This window comes from Esox lucius, chromosome 3 (genome assembly GCF_011004845.1).
Source record: "Esox lucius isolate fEsoLuc1 chromosome 3, fEsoLuc1.pri, whole genome shotgun sequence".
Classification (NCBI taxonomy): Eukaryota; Metazoa; Chordata; class Actinopteri; order Esociformes; family Esocidae; genus Esox; species Esox lucius.
This window is the reverse complement of record NC_047571.1, coordinates 6,612,461-6,635,912: the sequence shown is the minus strand read 5'-3', so window position 1 is coordinate 6,635,912 and position 23,452 is coordinate 6,612,461. Positions and strand designations below refer to the sequence as shown.

Genomic DNA, 23,452 nt, shown 5'->3' with positions numbered 1-23,452 from the left:
CAACGCACAGTATCATGACATTCAGTTTTGTTTTGTCTTTTCAGCTTTGTTGGGAATACAGAGATTGACGTCGACATCAGGAAGTACTACTGCAGAGCTGGTATCAAAAGTATACAGGTACACTCATGGTTTGGAATCCCGTGAACATCCACGTACTACTCTGACTATTTGCAACGTTCTCCACCTGTTGACGAGTTGGGGAGAATCTGTCTGGCGTGTGAGGCTAACCATACTTGTGCTTCCTGTGTGGCTAAACTGCAGTTTATTTCAACACACTTTTGACCTAGAGAGGGCAGGTGGAAAATGAGTGTAGACGTTGTTGGCATTGGGGATCCCCTGCAAACACCCGGCATATTTGCTGTTCAGAGGTCAGAGAGGCAAAGATATGCAGAGCAGTCCACTGGAAACCCATTTTGTATGGCCAGAAACAGTAGCCTGAGATGGTGCACAAATGGTGCAGTTTATTTTGCCACTATCATGTGACCATTCACTGAAACTTTTGGGACAGTGTTTAGAATGAAGGCCTTGACCAGATTGAAGATTGCCACATTAGTAATGGATTTATTCTAAACAAGCTAATGTTTCCAAGAATTTTAGTATGGTTTTACTATTCCTTGAAAAGAGAGTGACTTCTCACTACAAGGGCTGTGTAGTAGATTCAATGAAGTTAATCATACCAGTTAATCATGTGGTGTTATATACCATCCATGCTCGGTTTCTGGTCAACCACTGACAGGCTTGTTTTCTCCAGCTTCATGGTGTCTTGAGGGTCGTCATGGAGCCCCTCTTCGGAGACATGCCATTGATTGGAGCCCTGTCCGTCTTCTTCCTGAAGAAGCCTGTAAGTATTGGGGGCCTTTTTTTATAAATTGTTTTACTGATTCCTGCACTACAGCCATGGGCCGGACTTCTGAGGAGGTTGTGGCCACAGTTGGACATGAAGGACTGCTGTATTTAGCTTTAGTTCCAGCAAGCCATTTCCCACCAAGCCTGAATTATAATTAGGCTGCATCCCAAATGGCTACATTCCATCTATAGTGCACCGCATTTAATGGGCCCTGGTCAAAAGTGATACACTATATAGGGAGTGGGGTGTAATTTGTGACGTAGTCATACCCTTCTCTTTGAAAGCTTTCTTCCTGTGCTTTATCTTCTGTTATTGATCGAGGGTTTGATAGAGGATCCCTGAGGAGAAAGAGATATGCCATGAAAAGAGCAGGATGGGCACTGTAGCTTCCTGTTTGCTAGATTCTCTTCTGTCAACAGAACTGAAGAAATGGTGAGCTCTGGAACAGAAGTGTACGTATCTAGCTGGTAATACTCAGGACTTTTTATTTTTAGCTGAAACTTTAATACGATTAGATTTTTCCGTGATCTCAACTCCTCCATCATTCCTCTTTGTGATGGTACATCATGTTTTTTTTCGTGGTTTGAAATAGTGTCTCTGTGTTGTTATTCTTAAGATATCGGTCTTATCTCCTCTCGGTCTGGGTGGGGAAAGGCAAATTATGTTTATTTTAAGCCTCCGCTGTGCTTGTAAGCGGCGAGGCTGTGTCTTTGCCATTGGGTAGGTGGTCTGCCTACTCCTCATTGATTTTTCTCTAAAGCCGTAGGACTGTCATTGTCTTGTTGCTTTTTGGTAAAGGTCTACGGTGAATCTAGTGGATGTCCAATCCATACTCTATACAGCCCACTCTCCCTGACTCAAGACTTCTTAACCCCTAAATCAACTAGAGCTGTTAGTGTTGGATCAGAGCCAGTAGTTCTCATACTGCAATTTTAATGATTTCTCAACAGTAAACCGTGATAATCTCTGCTAAAGCCTGTTTATCGTTTTCTCCCATTTAGTCTATAACTTCAAATTTTAAAGGATTTGTCATGTATTTCCAGTAAAATACAATTGTGTAATGTTTATATGAGTACAAACTAGCCTTTAACAGTTATTTGGGGGACAGTATGGAAAGTATGTAAAAGAAATTGATACCGCTCTGGAAAAAATGTACAGACCACTCCTAATTTTTCTTAAATCAGCAACTCTACATGTATGGCAGCCATTCCATTCTAGTGTCTGTTAAATTCCAACACAGGCAAACCTCATTTTACTTAATGAGGTACTGATTAGGTGATTACCTGAACCAAATCTAATTTAACAAGGAAGAGTTTAAAAACCACTGCTGTGGTCATCACGGTCCTCTTGCAATAGGACCAGCTGGATGGCAAAAACAGTGCAAGTAGTAACTTGGTAAGGTAATTTGAATAAAAAATAACTATTCAGCTTGACAAAAGAGTTCAAAAGAAAAGCTTTAAATGAGGAAAAGAAGGGTTCAATTATGGCTTTACTGGCATCACTGGGATACTGTGAGTATCAGGTTGCTTCCATCCTGAAAATGTCAAAGACGGCAGTTCATAAGAACAAGGTCAAGCAACAGACATTGGGGACAACAAAGCTACAGAGTGGCAGAGGGCGAAAACGACTGTCCACTGACTGAGATGATCGTCAACTCATTCGAAAGTCACTCAACAACCGTAGGACGACATCAAGTGACCTACAAAAAGAATAACAAACAGCAGCTGGGGTGAAGTGCACGGCGAGGGCGGTTCGAAACAGACTCATAGGGGCAAGGCTGAAGTCATGCAAAGCTAGAAGCTTCATCAACGAGAAGCAAAGTAGAGCCAGGATGAAGTTTGCAAAAGACCATAAGGATTTGCCTGTAGAGGAATGGAGTAAGCTCATCTTCTCTGACGAGTCACATTTTCAGCTTTGCCAAACACCTGGTCGTCTAATGGTTAGACGGAGACCTGGAGAGGCCTACAAGCCACAGTGTCTCGCACCCACTGTGAAATTTGGTGGAGGATCGGTGATGATCTGGGGATGCTTCAGCAAGGCTGGAATCAGGCAGAGAAACGGATCATTTTGCAGTGGTCTCTTAATTTTTTCCAGAGCTGTATTTCAAATAAGGTAACTGGCTACACTGTCTGGAGTGCCACTTGAATAAATCTCATTGAGCTGAAAGAAAGAGGTGTGTGTCTGTGTGTAGTTGCCGATGTGCCTGTAGTCTGTGATTGGAAATAGAGAGTTTCTGCATCTTCAGGTGCTCGTTCCAAAACCCATCTCATACCTTTTTCAGCAAACCAGTAGCATAATACAATTGTATAACAATGTTTGTGCAATGTTTACATGTTGCACTTTATTTTGTTTTTTTTCTCATCGTGCATTTTATATTCTTCCTGGATTAGCCCGGTAAATGACTTAATTGTTAGGGTAAATGTTAATTAACTATGGGCACTTTATACATTTTAAATTGAGCTATGGTTAAACAATATAAGCCATTTTACCTGCAAAAAATTCACACACATTTGACACTTTTACTTTGGTTAAAAAGGATGTGGTAATGAAAGAAGGATGAATAGGTCTTTTTTTATTTGACCATGTTTTCTTCCCTTATCCCTAACAGGTAGAATGAAAGCTAATATAAAATTCATGCATTGCAAATTCTTGGGAATTCTGTCTGTGTATGAAAGGGATATTTGTGTCAGAGTCACAATGACACAATGATTCAACGTAGTACAGGACAGGTAGTGCTTTAATGGTTTCACAATGTTTAACTCAGTGTTATTAAGGGTGCTGTATAAATGGTGGAACGGAAGGAAAAGTAACAAAACAAATGCTGGGTGGTGGTACATCATCCCATTCTTCTGTTGTTCCTTTTTCGCTTTACTGGAGCCCTATTGTCCAGCCCCTGACTAGGCCTGATTGGAGGCAGTTGTGCCTCGTCAACACATGGCAGTGGAGATGTGTTCAAGGGCCCTGTTTTGCAGCCATGGGTGTTCTCCCCGGGGCACTTGCCTGACGCTGATACAGGTCAGGGTGCTTTTGAACCAGACTAAGTGTTGCACCAGGGATAGTGACTTTCATCATCCAGATAAAAACGACCAGACTGAGGCATATCCACAATGGCCTGGAGGCAGGCTGGGGTGTAATGAGAGTGATTTAGAGCCATAGGCAGCTGTCTGTCTGTAACATTTTCTTTTAAGCTAGAGCTCAGCAATGACACATGTAGATGTTTTTCCGACGATCTACAGGCAATAGGTAACATTTAAACAATGTTTCCTAAACTTACCTTTATCCCCCTAACCCTGAACTTGACCTGGATGTTGAGTATATCGGTTTTATCCGACACCCCCAGGGACTGGACAGTAAACTTTGTCTGCCTTGGCTGGAGCGCCAGGGGGAGCATGCCAAGAGACGCGTTGGCACTGTTGAGCCTCGTTGCTGTGGTAAGTTAGCGTACTAGCTGTGTGTTTTTAAAATCAGAGCAGAGCAACGTAGCCAGCCAAGATGAAAAGCAGCCCCAGGACTCCTCGATGCTGAGGCATTCTCGTGCCAATGCGGTTACAACTGGAGCAAAGTCATTCCTCTTTCCATTTTAACGGCCTTGTTGTTTAAACGTTGGTATCACACCGAGATTTGCCATCACTCTTTGTCATCGAACGCAATGACAACCTTTGGATCGTCAGTGTTCTCTGGAGTCTGACCGGTTGGTACCGCCCGAGTCTCCGCACAGCGTGCTCTAGTTTTTTTTTTACAATGGCTTATTGACAGGGCCTGAGCGGAAGCCCTCCGTGTTTATGTTCTGTTTTGTTCAAGTAAACGCTGGCACCGCTTGCCACGCTCGTTCTGGTCTCTTCTGAAGTGGTGAACACAGGAAGCGGCGTCCGCATCGCCCCTGCCTGCCTGTCGCCACGCCTCATGGGTTCCTTCGAACATTTCCGACCCATATAAGCGAGCTTTGGTATGCAAGGGTATACTCTTAAGGCCCTGTTGTACTGAGGCCTGTGTTGACGCCCTACCCAGACACATGTGGAAAGCAGCATTGTTGTCGCTGATAATGGCCATCGGCCATTCCTGTTTTCAATCTGTTGTGCATTTCTTTTTTAATTGAGGGAACGGCATCCTTTGCCACTCCTTGCATGACGAGACATCAGAGAACCAGGTGTGAATCAGCCTTTGTTCTCCTTTAAGAGGTTTCAGTTCACCATCCCTGTTTCGTTTGGAGTTTAGGTATTTAATTTGTCATATACATTTAATTTCTTTGTTGAAATTATGTATACTATTGTACCCGTTTTTTTGTAGTTTCGATTGAATAATCTTGCTTGAATATAATTGACATGCAATACAGGATGGTCAAGCTTGTGCTTGCCCCAACCCTCCTCGATTGATAACAAAAAATGATTGACAGGCCTGAATTTTGCCGTAGACGGAGTGACAGCTGTCATTCCTAGACACATTCATTATGCTTTTCAAGCAGGTTTTAGCTTTATACTGCTTGTGCTGTTTTAAGTCAACCAAATGGTGAATTTCTGATCTGCATAAAAGCCTGTTTCTCAACACGCACGCACACACCCACATACAGGCCCCGTGCATTCACAGCAATCATGAGCACATGACAAAACCATGACATCATACCCAATGTTTAGTTGACTGTCTTTTGAAACCATGACCACTGGTAGACTTAGACCAGTCCTTTTATGGTAAAAAGGTTTCAACTGTCGTAAACAATCTGGTAAGAAACAACTCAGAGAAACAGAATTTCAGCGGCAGAACGCCTGGCTTGGTTAAAGGCACTCAGCATGTAATGGCTGCATTCCAAACAGCCCCCTTTTCCCTATTCGATGCACTATTTTCTACCAGCCCCCTCCCCCCCAAAAAAACAAAAAAAAGTAGTGCACTGTAAATAACATCGTGCCATTTGGCAGTTGCCATGCTGTTTGTCACCATTGGCTGTTGTTCACCATGCCAACCGTACCAGACCAGACAGTGACTCCGCAGAGACTGTCGCTAGCACAGCATTCCTCGGTTTATAACCGCGGCCGAGAGTCTGTAAAGGCCATGTTCAGGCACACATTCCTGAGCCCGGTGAGATGTTTGCTGTCAAGTTGGGGAGGTTTGGCAGGCTGTGGAGTAGAGTGACGCAGCGATCTGTCTGAAACACTCCTGGGTTGTGTCGTAATGCCAGACACACTGCGCTTGCCACATGCTCCGTTCTGCCTTCCCTTCCGTAAACCCTCTGCAGAATGAACAGTTATTACGGATAAGATTTGCATGTCTCGCCCTTTGAAGTGAAAATGCCTCATGAGTTCCATCTCGCTGTATTGTTTTTTCACACTGCTACTTTGATTCAACAAAGGGCTTTCTGATCTAGACAGCTGTTTGAAAGGATTAAATGTTTATATCCACTGTTCAGGATAAAGTAATAACTATTTCAGGTACAGTAGTCGCTGTGTGCAGTTTCCATAGATATGGAACCAACAAAATACAATCATTCTCCTGTCAATAAGTGCTCTTAAGATGTTTAAAGGAAAACAGGGCTCCACTTGAGGAACTTTGATTAGCTGTTTAGCTGTTTCCAAGTTCCTGCCTTTTAGCCTTTGGCAAATCTTCTGCTGATAATATCTTATGTCCCATAACCAATCTTGAAGTTTTTTTAAATGACTCACTTTGTTTGCTGTACTCTCTTTCACCTTATCAGGAATCCCATCAATTTTAGAATAACTCTCCTGTGTTTCTGGATGACCAGTAATTGGTTATAAATGAGTCATAGTTGTCCTCCCCCATAGCTCCTGAAGTCAATAAGTTGTGCACCATTACCAATATAATCTGGGTGTATGCCAGTCAGTAGAAATATTCATTTATGTAGACTTGATTGGTCAACAGATCATTCTGTAGATTGCCGATTGGTCATCCACGAAATACTTGCTCCTACTACTGAGTATATTACTGTCAGTTTTCAGGTGAGGTTTTGGTGATTTTTTTCTAATTTATGCTTTGGCTGTATATAAGACATTAGGGTGCGAGTTATCCGAACATTCACTTTCAAAGTCTTATTTTCTGCCGGGGGTCCAGCGCTGTCCATTGTGAACCGTCAGACTGGTTTGCCTTGTCATGTGGCACCGTTGTGACTCCTTGTGTAGATTTGGGCGCCTGTGAATTCTGTGGTGATTGTGTAGCTGGTGAGTACGTAGCCCGACCGAGTTCTGGACTGAACGGGATTTGGACCGCTCATTTGAGGCATGTGTCGATCTTCGACCATCTGGCACCTGCTGCTAAATAGCCGACAAAAGATGGCCATAGTCAGAACTTGGATCTCACAAAACTGTGAATGGGGGAAAAAATTTAGGTAAAACAGTTTCTAAATCGGACCCCTGATCCAGGAAATTGAAATATCTGTTGTTTTGTTCCTGTGCAGTGCAGTTATCCCTAATTGCCCAAATGTAAAGACAGGATGCACTCAAAGATGGAGCTGAGCCATCATGGGCATTTCCTGTCGGCATTACCTTGTCTTATTGATTACCAGTTCATAGGGGAGTGCAAGGAGTACTCCTCCAGTAGTGCTTCCAGTACAATGAGAAGCACAGAGATGTTTTTGTTGTTGCATCTGTGAAATGAAAAGATATGACTGCAATGAGAGGAAACAAGTGTGCGGCATAATGTGTTCTATGTATGAGACTTATATCAAACTGTATCTCCCTCTGGTTAAAAAAGTTTCTCTGTTTCTCATAGACACGCTTTCTCTTTCTTTTTTCAGCTGCTGGACATAAACTGGACGGGCCTTACGAATATGCTGGACATTCCAGGCTTGAAGTAAGTGACGACTGCTTGTTGTGCGTCACGGCTATGTGGCTTCTGTCACCACACCTGTGTTCCATCTCCAACCGTGGCTGGGGTGTTGAACTGGCCTTACCCACAATGCAGGCGCGGTAGGGAAATTTGCTGTGGCGTTGGTTTATTCCGAGGGCGTGGTTTTTAGTTACTGTACACGTGAATAGCTAATGGCTTTGTCGTTTTAGTGGAATGCATCCCAAACTCCGTATAGCGTAGGACTTTGACCACAGTTGACCAAAGTAATGCACTATTTAGGGGCAAAGGAGACATTAAATCTTGTCATCAGTCTGAATGGGCGGATTGATTAGGCAACAGTTTCTCAATGCGATTAACACGTTCCAGGGATGTAAGGGGAGGGAAAAGACATCTATCACTTTGCCAGTGAAAGCATGACGGCTGATCAGGTTTACGAGGCCAGCTGTTCATCCCAAGCCGGGCTGACTGCTGTGAAAGGCTTGAAAGCACCCCCGTCCTCACAGCGACGACAAACAGGCCTGCGGCCCAAACGGCACTCCGCCTTTGACCAGGGGCCTGTTCCAATGCAGCGTGCTACCCAGGGAATAGGATGTAATTTGGGCTTTGAAACCAGGCAAGACAAACAGACCAGGAGGCAGCGCTAACATGAAGACCTCATTGTTTTGCGCAGACAGCCGGTTGGCAGCCTTCTAGCAGTTGTCAGGTCGCGGTTTGCAAGCTCCTGCCCATCTAATCTGTTAATTGCATTGTCCTGTGTGTTGGTAGCGACAGCATGCCAAGTAAACGTACCATTGCCAACAAGACATTCCCCTCTCTCTGGCAATATATATACACATACACACACACACACCAATCAGCCATAACGTTATGACCTCCTGCCTAATATTGTGTAGGTCCCCCTTTTGCTGCCAAAACAGCCCTCCACTAGACCTCTGAAGGTGTGCTGTGGTATCTGGCACCAAGACATTAGCAGCAGATTCTTAAAGTCCTGTAAGTTGCGAGGTAGGGCCTCCATGGATCGGACCTGTTTGTCCAGCACATGCCACAGATGCTCGATTGGATTAAGATCTGGCGTATTTGGAGGCCAAGACAACAGCTTAAACTCATTGTTGTGTTCCTCAAACCATTCCTGAACCATTTTTGCTTTGTGATAGGGCGCATTATCCAGCTGAAAAAGGCCAATGCCATCTGGGAATACCGTTGTCATGAAAGGGTGCACATGGTCTGCAACAATGCTAGGTGGTACGTGTCAAAGTAACATCCACATGAATGACAGGACCCAAGATTTCCCAGCAGAACATTGCCCAAAGCATCACACTGCCTCCGCCTACATGCCTCTTTCCCATAGTGCATCCTGGTGAGATGTGTTCTCCAGGTAAGCAATGCACACGCGGCCATCACGTGGCCATCCACGTGATGTAAAAGGAAACGTGATTCATCAGACCAGGCCACCAGGCCACATTGCTCCGTGGTCCAGTTCTGATGCTCACATGTCCATTGTAGGCGCTTTCAGCAGTACAGGGGTCAGCATGGGCACCCTGGCTGGTCTGCAGCTACGCAGCCCCATATGCAACAAACTGGGATCCACTGTGTGTTCGGACACCTTTCTATCAGTACCAGCATGAACTTTTTCAGCAATTTGAGCTACAGTAGCTCGTCTGTAGGATCGGACAACACAGGCCAGCCTTCGCTCCCCACGTGCATCAATGAGCCTTGTTCACCACTTTTCCTTCCTTGGACCACTTTTGATAGGTACTGACCACTGCAGACCAGGAACACCCCACAAGGGCTGCAGTTTTGGAGATGCCCTGACCCAGTCGTCTAGTCATCACAATTTGGCCCTTGTCAGAGTCGCTCAGATCATACGCTAGCCCATTTTTCAGATCAACTTTGAGGACAGAATTTTCACTTGCTGCCTAATATATCCCAACCACTGACAGGTGCCATGATAACGAGATAATCAGTGTTATTTAAATTACCTGTCAGTGGTCATAATGGTATGGCTCATCGGTGTATGTATTTTCATATACAAATCTCCTGTGTTTTACTTTCGCTTCGCGTTTGGCCTAACGTCATTAGAACCGCATTCTCTGGCCCAGCCGCATTCTGTGGCTTCCCTTATTTCTGTGACCTAAATTACACCCTAATTCAGTGTGTGGTGCTGTACCTTTAACCAGGGCTACATAGAGAAAAAGGTTCTATTTGGGACTCGTCGCTGTGTGGTAAAAGTGTTCCGGCACCCCCATGAGGTCACCGCACTGAGGAGTCGTGCTTTAGCAGCTCTGAGCCAAGCAGCAATGCATTGGAGGTTATGCTATTCACCGACCAACGGCTAGCACTCCTGAAGCCCAGTGCTGGCTCCATTCAGCCTTTCCTCATTCATGTTTGGTTCAGCAGGGGTTCTCATTTGCGGTGGGTTCAACTGCGAAACATGCCCGCAAGTTATACACTAATTTACACCACAAGTGGGAATAAATTAAGCAAAGAGTGATGTCAGCACAGTTGTCCTGGTATTCTCCCCAGAAAACACAGTTAGAAATCGAATGGGCTGGATGGGAATGACCAACCAAATCTTTTTTTTAGACTATAAATGGGAATGTATAAATGTGTTTGAAGCTTGGATAGGTTCTGCGTAAAAGGCTGCTGGGTTTGTTTGTTTGAATAATTTAATGAGGTGCCATGAGTTACAGATCTATACGGATGTGCTTTGACAGCTACAGTTAAAGTGCCTTGATCATTGCCAAAACACAAGCATTGTACTTTGTGTGTTCTCTAATCGCGTGAGACATGCATTATGTTTGTGGTTGCCAGCTGCTCCTCCCTGTGAAATGTCGCCTTCCTCGTTCTACAGGTTTGAGCACCGGAGTGTGAATCTTAAATTTGCCCTGCCCTCCTGTAAATTGTGTCTGTGTGTGTGTCTGTGTGTGTGTCTGTGTGTGTGTCTGTGTGTGTGTGTGTCTGTGTGTGTGTCTGTGTGTGTGTCTGTGTGTCTGTGTCTGTGTGTCTGTGTCTGTGTGTGTGTCTGTGTGTGTCTGTGTGTGTCTGTGTGTGTCTGTGTGTGTGTGTCTGTGTGTGTGTCTGTGTGTCTGTGTGTCTGTGTCTGTGTGTCTGTGTCTGTGTGTCTGTGTCTGTGTGTGTGTCTGTGTGTGTGTCTGTGTGTGTGTGTCTGTGTGTCTGTGTGTCTGTGTGTCTGTGTCTGTGTGTGTGTCTGTGTGTGTGTCTGTGTGTGTGTCTGTGTGTGTCTGTGTGTTCCTGACCTAAATATATAGCAGGGAGAAAAATGTCTCCAAACTACGGTTAAGTTTAAATAAGTTGACTAATAGGGACATTTTTATTACCTGCCATCATTTTGAAAAGGGGAATTCTTTGGTTTAAGGGATGGATTAGGATTACAATTTGGCATTACATGTTAGGGCTAGGTTAAGTTTAGGCATCCATGTTTAGTTGTTGATATTAGGGTTAGGTTTAGGTTAAGGCTTAAAATGATATCTTATTGTCCCTGTGTGTGTGTGTGTGTGTGTCTGTGTGTGTGTTTCACCTTTCATCTGGGAATATTTGCATCTATTAATCAAACAGGAGGTACCATCGGGTAATGTGTGAGTCTGTCTGGAATCACTTTCTACTCCCTCAGGTAATGGAAGTTGTTGCTTCCCCTCCCCCAACACAAAGACATGCTCTGAATTGTTAAGTTGAATTGTTGCCTTGTTTACCTTTTCCTGAGTAAAATGTAACATTCAAAAGAAAGTCCCTTACATATGGTAATGATTACCATTCTGAAAAACTTGAATAAACATCAACAATGCATTCCTTCTGCTATGAAACCCAGAAATGGGTGTGTGCTTGCCTCTACATATTTTAAATCCATTTCTCCCAGCCCTATGAACCACCTCCTTTTATAGACATAAAAGAAAGTCGTAACATCTGAGTAATTTTCAGGTCATTATGGGGGAGGCTCTGTTGTACCATTAAAAGTTACTCTGAGCCAGTAACACGCCCACTGAATTTTCCATTCAGTACAATGCTACCATCTAGTGGAAGTTAGACACACTGCACATTGTCCTTGTTTTTTTTTGAGGGGCTGTATTCAAATTATCCAGAAATTATGAAATTAACATTTAAGATGGGGCCTTCTTTTTTTACATACAGTGCCACTCTAAGTAACTGTGTACAAAATGTTGACTGCCTCAAAATTATAGATTATAGGTAACTGTGTCAAAATGTAAATTTACAGTGCAGCATACATAGGCACACACACACACACACACACACACACACGCAAACATTATATATAATATACACACATCACTTCTTGATTAATATACATACTTTAACAGGACAATGGCCCAAAGCACAGCTCCAAATTATGCAAGAACTATTTAGGGAAGATGCTGGTATTCTGTCTATAATGGAGTGATCAGCACAGTCACCAGATCTCAACCCTATTGAGGTGTTGTGGGAGGAGCTTGACTGAATGGTACATAAGAAGTGCCCATCAAGCCAATCCAACTTGTGGGAGGTGCTTCAGGAAGCATGGGGTGAAATTTCTTCAGATTACCTCAACAAATTGACAACTAGAATGCCAAAGGTCTGCAAGACCGTAATTGCTGCAAATAGAGGATTCTTTGACAAAAGCAAAGTTTGAAGGACACAATTATTATTTCAATTAAAAATAATTATGTTTAACCTTGTCATTGACAAGATTGCCTATTCATGTTGCTATATTTCCTATTCAGACTAATTTAATGTAGGTTTTCATGGAAAACAAGGACATTTCTAAGTGACCCCAAGCTTTTGAACGGTAGTGTGACCCTGTTTCTCCTCAGCGGCCTGTGTGATAACCTGATCCAGGACATCATCTACAACAACCTGGTCCTGCCCAATCGCATCACCATTCCTCTGGTGGGAGAGGCCCAGCTGTCTCAGCTACGCTTCCCAATGCCTAAGGTAGGGAGGCAGGGAGAAGGAATGAAGGCGGGATTTCCACCTCTGTGCGTGCACGCAAGCGCGCGCGCGCACGCACACACACACACACACACACACACACACACACAAATCAGAGTTTAAACCCTGCGTGATTCCAGTGTAGTCCTAAAAGTGGCCACTCCCAAGATAACAAATATGTCATTGAATTTCATATAGTTGTTGAGTCACAAACCATTTGTGAAGAAATTATTAAATTGAAATGATATATCAATGTCATACATGTAATTTATGGATTTCTACAGTCATGTGAAAAAGTATGTCACTGTGGAAAGTTTTATGTATGTATGTATTTATGTGGACACATGGATATTCCGGTTAATTTCCAACCACATTCATTGATAAAGGTTACCAAATGTAACAATTCACAAAAAAAAATGTAAGCCATTATTGTGTTTTAAAATAAACATTCATTTAATTTCCTTATGTGGTAATATTAGAATCACACACATACCATCACATAAAATGGCTAGAATTATAATTTGGTGTGCCAAAATAGGTGCAAAGGATTAGAACATGATTAGATAGTGACTTGGGATTGTCCAGCCTTCCATAAACTTTCAAAACTTGGCCTGGCTTTGGTCTTATATGGGTGTGTTATAACACAGAATGCCAACACATAACGCAAAAAGACCTATCGGAGGCCTCAGAAGAAAGATTATTGATGCCTGAGTCTGGGAAGTTACAAAGTCATTTCCAAGCTAGCAAATGGGACAGCTTGTCCCACCAAATTCAGCTGAAGAGCTGACCGAAAGATGCTCATGGGAGTTTATAAGAACCACAGGGAACATCAAGGGACAATCAATGTTGAAGTGCATGAGTCAACTTCAGAAAGAGATTGATCAAACTTGATCTACATGGAGAGTCCGTTAGGAAGAAGACTCTTCTCTAAACGGTTGCCAGCCAAGACCTGGGTTAACACCAAAGCAACTAGAACAGTGTGCTTTGGATTGATGAGTTGAAGGAGGTGTTGTTTGGCTGCAGTTCCAGAAAACATTATTGGCAAAAACTAAACACTGTCTTTTGTACAGAAGAACATCATACCAACCGTAAAGCATGGAGGTGGTGGTATTATGGTTTGGGGCTGGCCAACATGCCATAATTGAATCAACCATGAATTCAGTCTTGTACCAAATAATGTTTGAGAATGTGAAGACATTTGTCAAAAAAACGCTGAACTGAAAAATGATCCAAAACGCACAAGTAAGATAAAACAAAATGGCTTAAAAGCAAGGGTTTTCATGCATTCACAAAAGCCCTCAAACATGACACAGTTGAACCAGTTCAATAAAGAAGAATGGGCAACAATTCCTCAATTGAAATGACCTATAGACAATGACAAGAAACGGCTAAATGAAATTATAGCACTACCTATTGAAGCAAGGGGGTATACTTATTTTTTCCAGTCTATGAAGTTGATTTCTGATCAAAAAAAGTCTAATCTTAGTATCTTTTTGGTAAAATTAGGTTACCTTTGTCTGTCAGTATTGTTGAATAGTGAAAATGATGTATGTTATGTAAAAAATAAATTAAATAAAAACTGATGGGAGTGTACTTTTTCACGTGTATGTATTATGGGCAGATTTATAGTTTGGACTTTGACATGTTTTGTGTGTCCTCTTAGGGCATCCTGAGGATTCACTTCATGGAGGCTCAGGATGTTGTTGCTAAGGACACATACATGGGGGGGCTGATCAAAGGCAAGTCCGACCCATACGGCGTCATTCGGATTGGCAACCAGCTCTTCCATAGCAAGGTTATTAAGGATAACCTCAATCCCAAGTGGAACGAAGTCTACGAGGTAACCTTTCAAGTGTCTGTGAAGTGGTTCTGGATGTATTTGAATAAACAGCACTAGACTCTTTGATAGAAGGTAGCTGCTTGTTAACAGTATATCACTGTGGTCTGTAAAATGTATCCCTCGCTCTTAGGCTATAATTTATGAACATTCCGGACCACAGAATGTGGAGATTGAGCTGTTTGATGAAGACACGGACAATGACGATTTCCTAGGAAGGTAATAGACGATGCTTTGGGATCCTTCCTCAGGCATTACAATCACTCGATCACGCAGAATTTCCTATAGTGATTAACGCTGTCACGTGTAAAAGCCACTTTCCAGTGGACTCAGACTCTGTTTTGTCATTCCCCCTACAGCACAGTGATAGACATAGTTGATATTCAGAAGGAACAGAAGATGGACCAGGTAAAGTGGACTTTGAATCAACACCTGTTTGAGTCTACCACTTGATTATAAAGTTATCTGCTAACACGCTGGATTTCTTCTGTTCTGTTCCAGTGGTTCATCCTGGAGGAGGTGGCCAATGGAAAGCTGCACTTAAAACTGGAGTGGTTGTCTCTGCTCCCCTCCCCTGAAAAGCTGGGTCAGGTACTGCATTTTTCCACTGTCCCAAATGGAATCCTATTCCCATATATAGCATACTTCTTTTGCAACAGTCCATAGGGTTCTAGTCAGACGTAGTGCACAGTCTAGGAAAAGGGTGGCATTTGGGACTCCGACTGTATTTGTCCCAAACGGAGCATCGGCTCGTTCTGGCTTCAGACAAAGGCATCTTACTGGAAGTGCAACAGAAACCACCAAGATAAATGTCTAACTGGTCATTCTCTCTCCTTTCTTTCTCTGCTCTTTCTCTCTCTACCAGGTGCTGACCAGCATCAAGGCTGATAAAGGCCAGGCCAATGACGGCCTGTCATCCGCCATCTTGGTGGTCTTTCTGGATTCAGCTAGGAACCTCCCAGTAAGTCACCCCACCTGCGGTTAAGACACCCATGGAACAGGGCAAAGCAGTAGAGCTAGCTTTAGACTGATAACCTGTTCCTCTCAGGCCGGGGAAACCGTCAAGCGTGTGCACTAATACCAATACAACTCAAATAAGGACTCGCATTTCTAGGTGAAGACAAAAGGCGCCGTTGTGCCATTAACAAGTTTGCACGGTGCCAAGTTAGGGGTCACAAGACCGTGCCACCCAGTTCACCTCATCTCCTCCAGCCTTCCTCCTCACCACTGTCTTGCCTGCTTTTCCTGCCCCCTCCCCATGGGAACGCTGATATTCTCCCCTTCCATTCCTCACACCTCAAACCGTCACACACACAAGAGGGATCCATGCTTTTAGCTGAAGTTGGTCTGTCTTTCTGTATTGCCTGTGATGAAATGGAGTTATCGGTGTGGTTGCTATCGATGCGAATTCTCACTGTAGCGTAGGCGACTTCTGCTTCACGTGTCTTCTTTTCAGCCTCCTCCTCTTCTCTGCTTTCTTCTCTCCGTTTCCGTCCTCCACCGAAGAGTGTGTTCGAGGGGAACTTGGGTTGTGGCAACTTAAAAGAGCGGAGAGCTTCGGGCCTAGTCTTTTGTGAGAATACTGCCTCTCTCTATAGGACCTTATTTGTGAGTCCTCTAGAATTTTGCATCCTAGTTATTGATTCTATTTTCTTTCTTATTTTTATTTTTTTGCCACAGTGTGATTTTATTGGTAATGATAGCGATCCAAAAGCATGTTCGCCCAATAAGCATGTTGCCCGTTGAATGAGTGACTTCTGCACAGATTGAGCTTGCGACAGATTGGAATTTAAAACCTAATAAGCCGTGATTGGACAGTGAAGCTGGAAGTCCTGGTGCTTCACGGAATACTTCCAGGATGTTTGTCAGGAAGCCTTTCTGTAGATTGCATTCCCTCCGACTCGCTCACCCACCCACCCAGTGAATGTGGTGACAGTTACTCAGCCTTCCCTTCATGTAAAACATGAGGTAACCTGAGCACACTCACCCAAATCTGTCTCTAATTCCAGACATACAGTCATCTCAGAGCGTCCCCCAACTCCAGTATCCCTCAAAAGCCTCTGTTTTAACAAAAGCCTGTAGCCAGTGACAAGACATGCCAAAGAAACGCTCTGGAGAGAAGGACATTTCAACAAGACATTAGTTACAACACTGACTGAATACCGGGGTTACATAAATCGGGTAACTTTCCCAGGTTTTTCGGACATCCCAATTGGGGGAAAGATTTTGGGAAACTTACTGAATTGTTGCAGACTTAAGAAATGTTGGAATGCGGGGATACATTCTGAATGAAATGCTTCTATGCAAGGAACCGTTTTCATTTATAATCGTTTTATTTCTTGCTAGAAATTCTGCCTTGTGTTTTATTTAGAGAATAACTCCATGACATTTATCCATTATGATATAATATTTGGAATGTCATAGATTTCACACCAGGAACTTGTTTCCAATTATCACTCTCCAGAGAATTGCAAAATTCCAGTAATGTCCAGATTTCGCTCAGGAACGATATAATGCAGTATCACGTACTCATTCCAGGAATTTTCTGTTTGGGATTTCTGGTAAATTACTGGAATTACGCCTCCATATTCATAATTCGCAGACAATTAGGCCATCTCTTTCTGTACTGCCTGGTCAGTGTTGAGAATGTTCCTTTTTCCATCATATCATGTTCTTCTCTTCTCATTAATAAGGATTTTCCTGGGTATGTCTTTGTCAATACTCTTCATGATTAATCATAGGAACCCTCATTAACCTTGTGATTGACCCTGTTGTGTTTGTCTGTTTCCTAACTGATGTCGGTGTGGTCTGGTGGGTGGTCCTTATCATGATTTAACCTCCTCCTCCCCCTCATCCTACTCCTACCCGCATGCCCTCTCCTAATAACCAACCTGGCTGTGTTCATTCTCTCCTGACCTGGGGGGAAACAAGCGCAATCCATTAGAGTTCAACCATGACGGTTTGACGAAGGCCTCAGTCAATAAGGCCCTGCAGGTAACGTACACAACTGAGCATGCGTAGCCGTCCAGACAGACACACACACACACACACACACACAGATGAAGACCCTATAGTGTACTGCTTTTTACAAGGGCCCATGGGGTGGCATTTGGGATGCGAAGAGTGGATTAACCGGTTGATAACTTGTTTCCTGAACACAAATCTGTTAATTATTAGTAGGCAAGTAATTAGGTTTACTTGAACAGCATAAAGTGTATTGATTACATCCCAGGAAATTTATAGCTTTTTGTAGTTAGTGGTTTCCCCATGTATGTATTCAGAAAAGCTGTTGCAGCATTAACATGGCTTTTTTTGGGTTCCTTGTTTTTTTCAAATAATATATTTTTTTAACTAATTCCACTAATTGTGTTTGTCGACTAAAACTTACGTTTGTGCGTCGAGTATTCCGATCTACGATCGGTCAGGGTTCCAGACTACAACTCAAACAGTCAAATCCCCTGAGAAGGGCCAAGTTGGGCAAGCTGTTTGAATTGAATAGGTATAGTTGTAGCCAAGTCAGCCTGTATATACACCTAGCTCAGACAATTGTTAGGAAGTTGTATTAACTGATATGTTGATCAATTAGCTTACAGAGAGATCTGATAACGTGGTCATTTAGTTGCAAATGTTTTTAATTTGCCATTTTCTCAGGTGAAGAATATAGCCTAAGCACAAAGATAAAAAAAAAAAAAAACATTGCAATGAATATAAGGTATTTCCTGCACATTACTAAAAATGGCATACTTTTTCCCTAGGCTCCCATGTCAATTGTTTTGATTGGCAATGGGATAATGGTCTACTGTTAACTTTGAACCTTTCGGGCTGGTTTCACAGACACAGTTCAAGCCTAGTTGAGGAGTAAAACATTTAGGTCACTGGAAAGCTCTGTTGAGCTTGATATATATATTTTGTCCTAGATTAGCGTTCATCTGTGCCTGCAAAATCAGCCCTTAGTATTCTTTCCTAATTGTAAAGAAGGCTGGACATTCTTAGGCTGATTCTGTATGAATCCAGGCAGAGTATATTATTTGACACAGGTCTATTTTAAAAGTGATTGTGAAAAATGTATTTGCTGGTCCCGTTAACTAAAACAGTTTGTGGCACTGGATAAGTTAGTCTGGGACCCTGATGTAAGGACAGCATTAATCCATCTGTACAACAGTACGCATTTTCTCTCTTTTTCAACTTCAACCCTATTTCCTGATGCAGAGTTCTTCTATGGACATTTGTGTAACTACAATACCTGAGGATCTCGAGTCTGTATGCTGCCATACTTACCAAGGACATATGAACCATGTGGCCTGATGTCGAGCCACATGGTTCATTTCACATTCCTCAGTTTTAACATAATTTATATTTCACCAAGAAATATACCTTACAACAATTATATTGTTGCAAACATGACCATTTTGAATGAAGCTACCTATTTAATGTTGATGTGTGATATTTCAATGAATACTAAACCTGATCAAATTAGGCTAGGTGGTTGCCTATTAAATTGACATTGTGTTACTTTCCTCATAGCCTGTCTTGTTTTTTCACAGTCTGGTAAGAAAGTTAGCAGTGACCCAAATCCCTTTGTCCAATTCAGACTCGGGCATAAGACATATGACAGCAAGGTAAGCTCACCAGCCCAACAAACTACTCTAAACCAACAAGACATTTTCCTACTCATACATGTCTCTGCTTAATTCCCATATATATATAATATATATAACTATTAATAGAACAGTCTCAACTGTTAATGGTGTGAGTGTGAGTGTGAGTGTGAGTGTGAGTGTGTGTGTGTGTGTGTGTGTGTGTGTGTGTGTGTGTGTGTGTGTGTGAGATGTATATATCTCTATCTCTATGTGTATATATATATATATATCTCTATCTCTATGTATATATATATATATATATATCTCTATCTCTATGTATATATATATATATATCTCTATCTCTATGTGTATATATATATATATATATATATCTCTATGTATATATATATATCTCTATCTCTATGTGTATATATATATATCTCTATCGCATATGTATATGTAAACATGTGTAGAGCATAAAATGGCACAAACATAAAACAAAACACGACAGCATTCTTGCAGGTGGTATAGCTGCCCATTCATCTTGGAAAAATGCCGCCAGGTTATGCAAAGTCTTTGGTCATCTTGCATGAACCGCACGTTTGAGATCTCCCCAAAGCGGCTCAATAATATTAAGGTCAGGAGACTGTGAACCGTCACCTTTTTCTGCTGGAGGGTCAACTTGGCCTTGCGCTTAGGGTCATTGTGGTGCTGGAAAAATCAAGAGCGTCTCATGCGCAGCTTTCGTGCAGAAGAATGCAAACAGTCTGCCAGTATTTTCTGATAACATGTTGTGTTCATATTGCCATCAATTTTCACAAAATTCCCTGTGCCTTTAGAGCTCACACACCCCGAAAACATCACAGTGCTTCACAGTGGGGATGGTATTCTGTTCACTATAGGCCTTGATGACCCCTGTCCAAACATAGTGCTTATGGATGTGACCATAAAGCTCTATTTTGGTCTCGTCACTCCAAATTACAGTTTGCCAGAAGCTGTGAGGCGTGTAAAGGATTGTCTGCCATATTTTAACCGGGCTTTTTTGTGGCATTGGTGCAGTAAAGGCTTCTTTCTGGCAACTCAACCATGCACCTCATTTTTGTTCATGTATCATCGTATTGTGCTCCTTGAAACAACCACACCGTCTGAGGTTACCTGTGGGCTTTTCTTTGTAACCGGAACAATTCTTCTGGCTGTTTTGGCTGAACTCTTTCTTGGTCTACCTGACCTTGGCTTGGTATCAAGAGAGCCCTGCATTTTCAGTACTGACTGGCATTTGCAAGGCTGTTAATATCTTTGTATATCCATGACATTGTTACGCAGATCTTTTGACAGTTCTTTTCTGCTCCCCATGGCTCAGTATCTAGCCTGCTCAGTGCATCCATGGGAGAGCTAACAAACTCATTGACTATTCATACACAGAGACTAATTACAATTTAAAAAGCCACTGGTGTGGGAAATTTTCACCTGTGTGTGTCACCTTCTGTGTCTGTAACCAGGCCAAAAATTCAAGGGTATGTACACTTTCGTTCAGGGCCATTTGTGTGATTTCTGTAATCATTATGATTTAAAAAGGAGCCAAGCAACTATGTGATAATAAATGGCTTCACATGATCACTATCCTTAAATAAAAGACAGTTTTTTTACATGATCTGTCATATTTTCAAAATCAATGCCAAAATTTCACAATTTCTGCCAGGATATGCAAACTTATGAGCCCAACTCTGTGTGTGTGTGTGTGTGTGTGTGTATATATAACAATTGTATAGTTATAACTGTGTAATGTTATGAGATCCTTCAGTGCCAATGTGAATGGTACATTTAGGAGTTTACTGCCTCTGACGTGATTCTCCTCTAATCAGACCAGGTATAAAACCAATGAACCTGTGTGGGAAGAGGCTTTCACCTTCCTCATCCACAATCCGAAAAACCAAGAACTGGAGATTGAGGTGATCATGCTTTTCTTACTGACTCACCTTAATTGTCAGCGATCGAAACAGGTCGGTTTTGACATCCGCTGTCATTTAGAACGGGAAAGTCACACCCCCCACCCCCCCACCCCATCCAGGTCAAGGATGAGAAACACGAGTGTTCCCTGGGGACTCTGAGCATGCCGTTGGAGAGTCTCCTGGAGGCGGAGGAAATGACGCTGCACCAGCGCTTCCCTCTCAAGAACTCCGCGCCCACCTGCACCATCAAGATGAAAATGGCGCTGAGGGTAAGGCTTTGTGTGGTTCTGAACATGTCACCTTCTGCTTCTCGTTACACTGTAAGCACGGGTCTTGGGCTACACGCACATGGAGAAAAACCCTGTCGGCCAACATGTACACTTGTGGTTGCATGCGTCCAACATACCACAAGGTTGCGCACTGAGGCGTACTGGTTTTGTCCAGTTCTAAACCAACTAGCCACTGAGGACCAGTGACTCAGCTGTGAAATCCATAGAAGGTTGTGTTTAGGCAAAATAATATATATTTTTTGTCTCAACTGTTAATGGAATCCCCTTCAAAACAACATGTGATCAAAATTGTACTTTTATTTATAGGTCAAAAAATATGCAGCTCAATTGCTCCTTTAAGATTAAAACATAGAACTGAAATTGATGAACATTTCTTTTAAGTTTAAAATACTACATAGTATTTAACGTATAAGTGCATAATTATTCATTAATATTTCTTTTAAGGATTTGTGGTGTGGATGTGTGGTGAGATGGGAGTTTTAGCTGGAAGAGCAGTGGGCTGGATTCGATCCCACGCTGTAGCAGTGCATGTGTACCAGGGCTGCGTCTTAGACCACTGGACGGACTGAGTTCACTCTCTGATGTTTTTAGAATGTCCTCTGCTCATTTTTAAGCCTCTCTACCATGTCCTGCAGATTTTGTGTATGGAGAATTTGGCAGCGTCCAACCAGGTGTCCGCATTGCCAGTTAATAATAACGCCAGCCCTAATAACCCCGCCCCCCCGAAGAAACCATCAGCCTCTGAACCCCCGAAACCCAACAATGTCCCTGTGTCAGACCCTCCCCGTTCCATGGCTGCCTCCACCCAGGACCTCCAGAGAAGAGGGGGTGGGGATGAGCTCCTGTCAGGGGGCCAGGGGGGCGTGGGGCTGGCCGAGGCCGGTAGGAGCACCTCCAACCTGGCCATCTCTGGCTCTCAGAAACATCTGGCCCACCGGGGGTCGAGCCACAGCATCGCCTCGGACATCTCCAACCCCTGCGCCACACAGGAGCTCCAGCAGAAGCTGAGAGAGCTGCAGAAGTATGCACGCACACACACATAAACACGCATATCTGCTATGGCAGTAAAACCAGGACAATCATGCTAATTCAGGACATTTGGCCTGTCCTCACTTTTGACCAGCGGTATCTGACTTACTGTTAAGTTTATGGTATGGTTAGGCTTAGAGTTAAGTTTAGGCATTAATGATTGGGTTTAGGAGTTGATATAGGGTTTGGTTAAGTTTTGGCATGTTATAAGTTATTGAGGTTAGGGGTTAGGGAATTATTTCTGGAACGCTACAAATTGTTATGTCTTTTCTTGATAGTAAAAACCAATGTGTGTCTTTGTTTATGGCTCCACAGTGGCTCAGCCAGTAATTTCCCTCTGGGTGAGATACAGTTGACCATAAGACACAGCTCCCAAAGGAACAAGCTCATCGTGGTGGTGCACAGCTGTCGGTAAGAGACATGACCGGAGATTCGGTCGTCGTCCTGACTGGCACCCTTTTCCCTAGGTAGTTCACTACAGGCCCTGGTCAATAGTAGTGCGCTCTACAGGGCAGAGGGTGCCATTACGGACGCACCCCCTCCCCCATGCCCTGACGTATGCTGCGGACCGCTTCCCCCCCACCAGCTACAACGGGGCTCAATCGTTATGCCATTTTTCTGCAAACTCTGTCTCCTTTTTCTTCCTACCTGCCATGTCTCTGCCTCTTCCCCTCTCGCTTCAGAAACCTGATCGCGTTTACGGATCACTTGTCGGACCCCTACGTCCGGCTGTACCTTCTACCCGACAAGCGACGGTCCGGGAGGAGGAAAAGCCACACCTTGAAGAAGACGCTGAACCCTGTCTACGACCAGACGTATGTTTGTCCTGTTGAGTCCGTGTCCTGTCAAATGTCACCGCATTTCACTTCGTCCTGTAGTCTACCTCAGATCTACAGCGGCTTCTCCTGGTTCTCCCCCTCAGGTTTATTGGCGTTTTTTAATTGAATACGCTGTATAATTGAATGTTAATGTTATTTCTTGTATGTGTGTCAGATTTGAGTTCAGTGTGTCCATCGTGGAGCTTCACAGGAGGACACTAGACGTGGCGGTCAAGAACGGAGGGAATGTCTTCTCCAAACACAAAGGCCTGCTGGGAAAGGTGAGAATCCCGCCCATCTCCAATAGCACCTCCAAACCCGCGCCGCGCTTGCCCGTCGAATGACTTGTCTGTCAATAACAGGATTCCT

General features: G+C 43.3%; 1 protein-coding gene across 4 annotated transcripts in view; it reads left to right on the top strand.

The window, feature by feature from the left end:
• The window catches only part of esyt2a (extended synaptotagmin-like protein 2a), a 41,291-nt gene that overhangs the window by 15,659 nt on the left and 2,180 nt on the right, over positions 1–23,452 (top strand). The window contains exons 6-23 of one of the 4 annotated variants that reach the window (XM_020045354.3): positions 45–117; positions 752–841; positions 7,587–7,642; positions 12,463–12,583; positions 14,244–14,420; positions 14,551–14,636; positions 14,777–14,825; positions 14,919–15,008; positions 15,283–15,378; positions 15,924–16,025; positions 17,349–17,411; positions 18,962–19,036; positions 20,860–20,946; positions 21,066–21,215; positions 21,872–22,257; positions 22,581–22,676; positions 22,949–23,080; positions 23,259–23,364. In XM_020045354.3, the coding sequence (XP_019900913.2) occupies positions 45–117; positions 752–841; positions 7,587–7,642; positions 12,463–12,583; positions 14,244–14,420; positions 14,551–14,636; positions 14,777–14,825; positions 14,919–15,008; positions 15,283–15,378; positions 15,924–16,025; positions 17,349–17,411; positions 18,962–19,036; positions 20,860–20,946; positions 21,066–21,215; positions 21,872–22,257; positions 22,581–22,676; positions 22,949–23,080; positions 23,259–23,364 (2,035 nt within the window). The remainder of the gene's footprint in view (positions 1–44; positions 118–751; positions 842–7,586; positions 7,643–12,462; positions 12,584–14,243; positions 14,421–14,550; positions 14,637–14,776; positions 14,826–14,918; positions 15,009–15,282; positions 15,379–15,923; positions 16,026–17,348; positions 17,412–18,961; positions 19,037–20,859; positions 20,947–21,065; positions 21,216–21,871; positions 22,258–22,580; positions 22,677–22,948; positions 23,081–23,258; positions 23,365–23,452) is intronic. The other 3 variants (XM_010883042.5, XM_020045355.3, XM_010883050.5) reach the window with 3 other exon arrangements.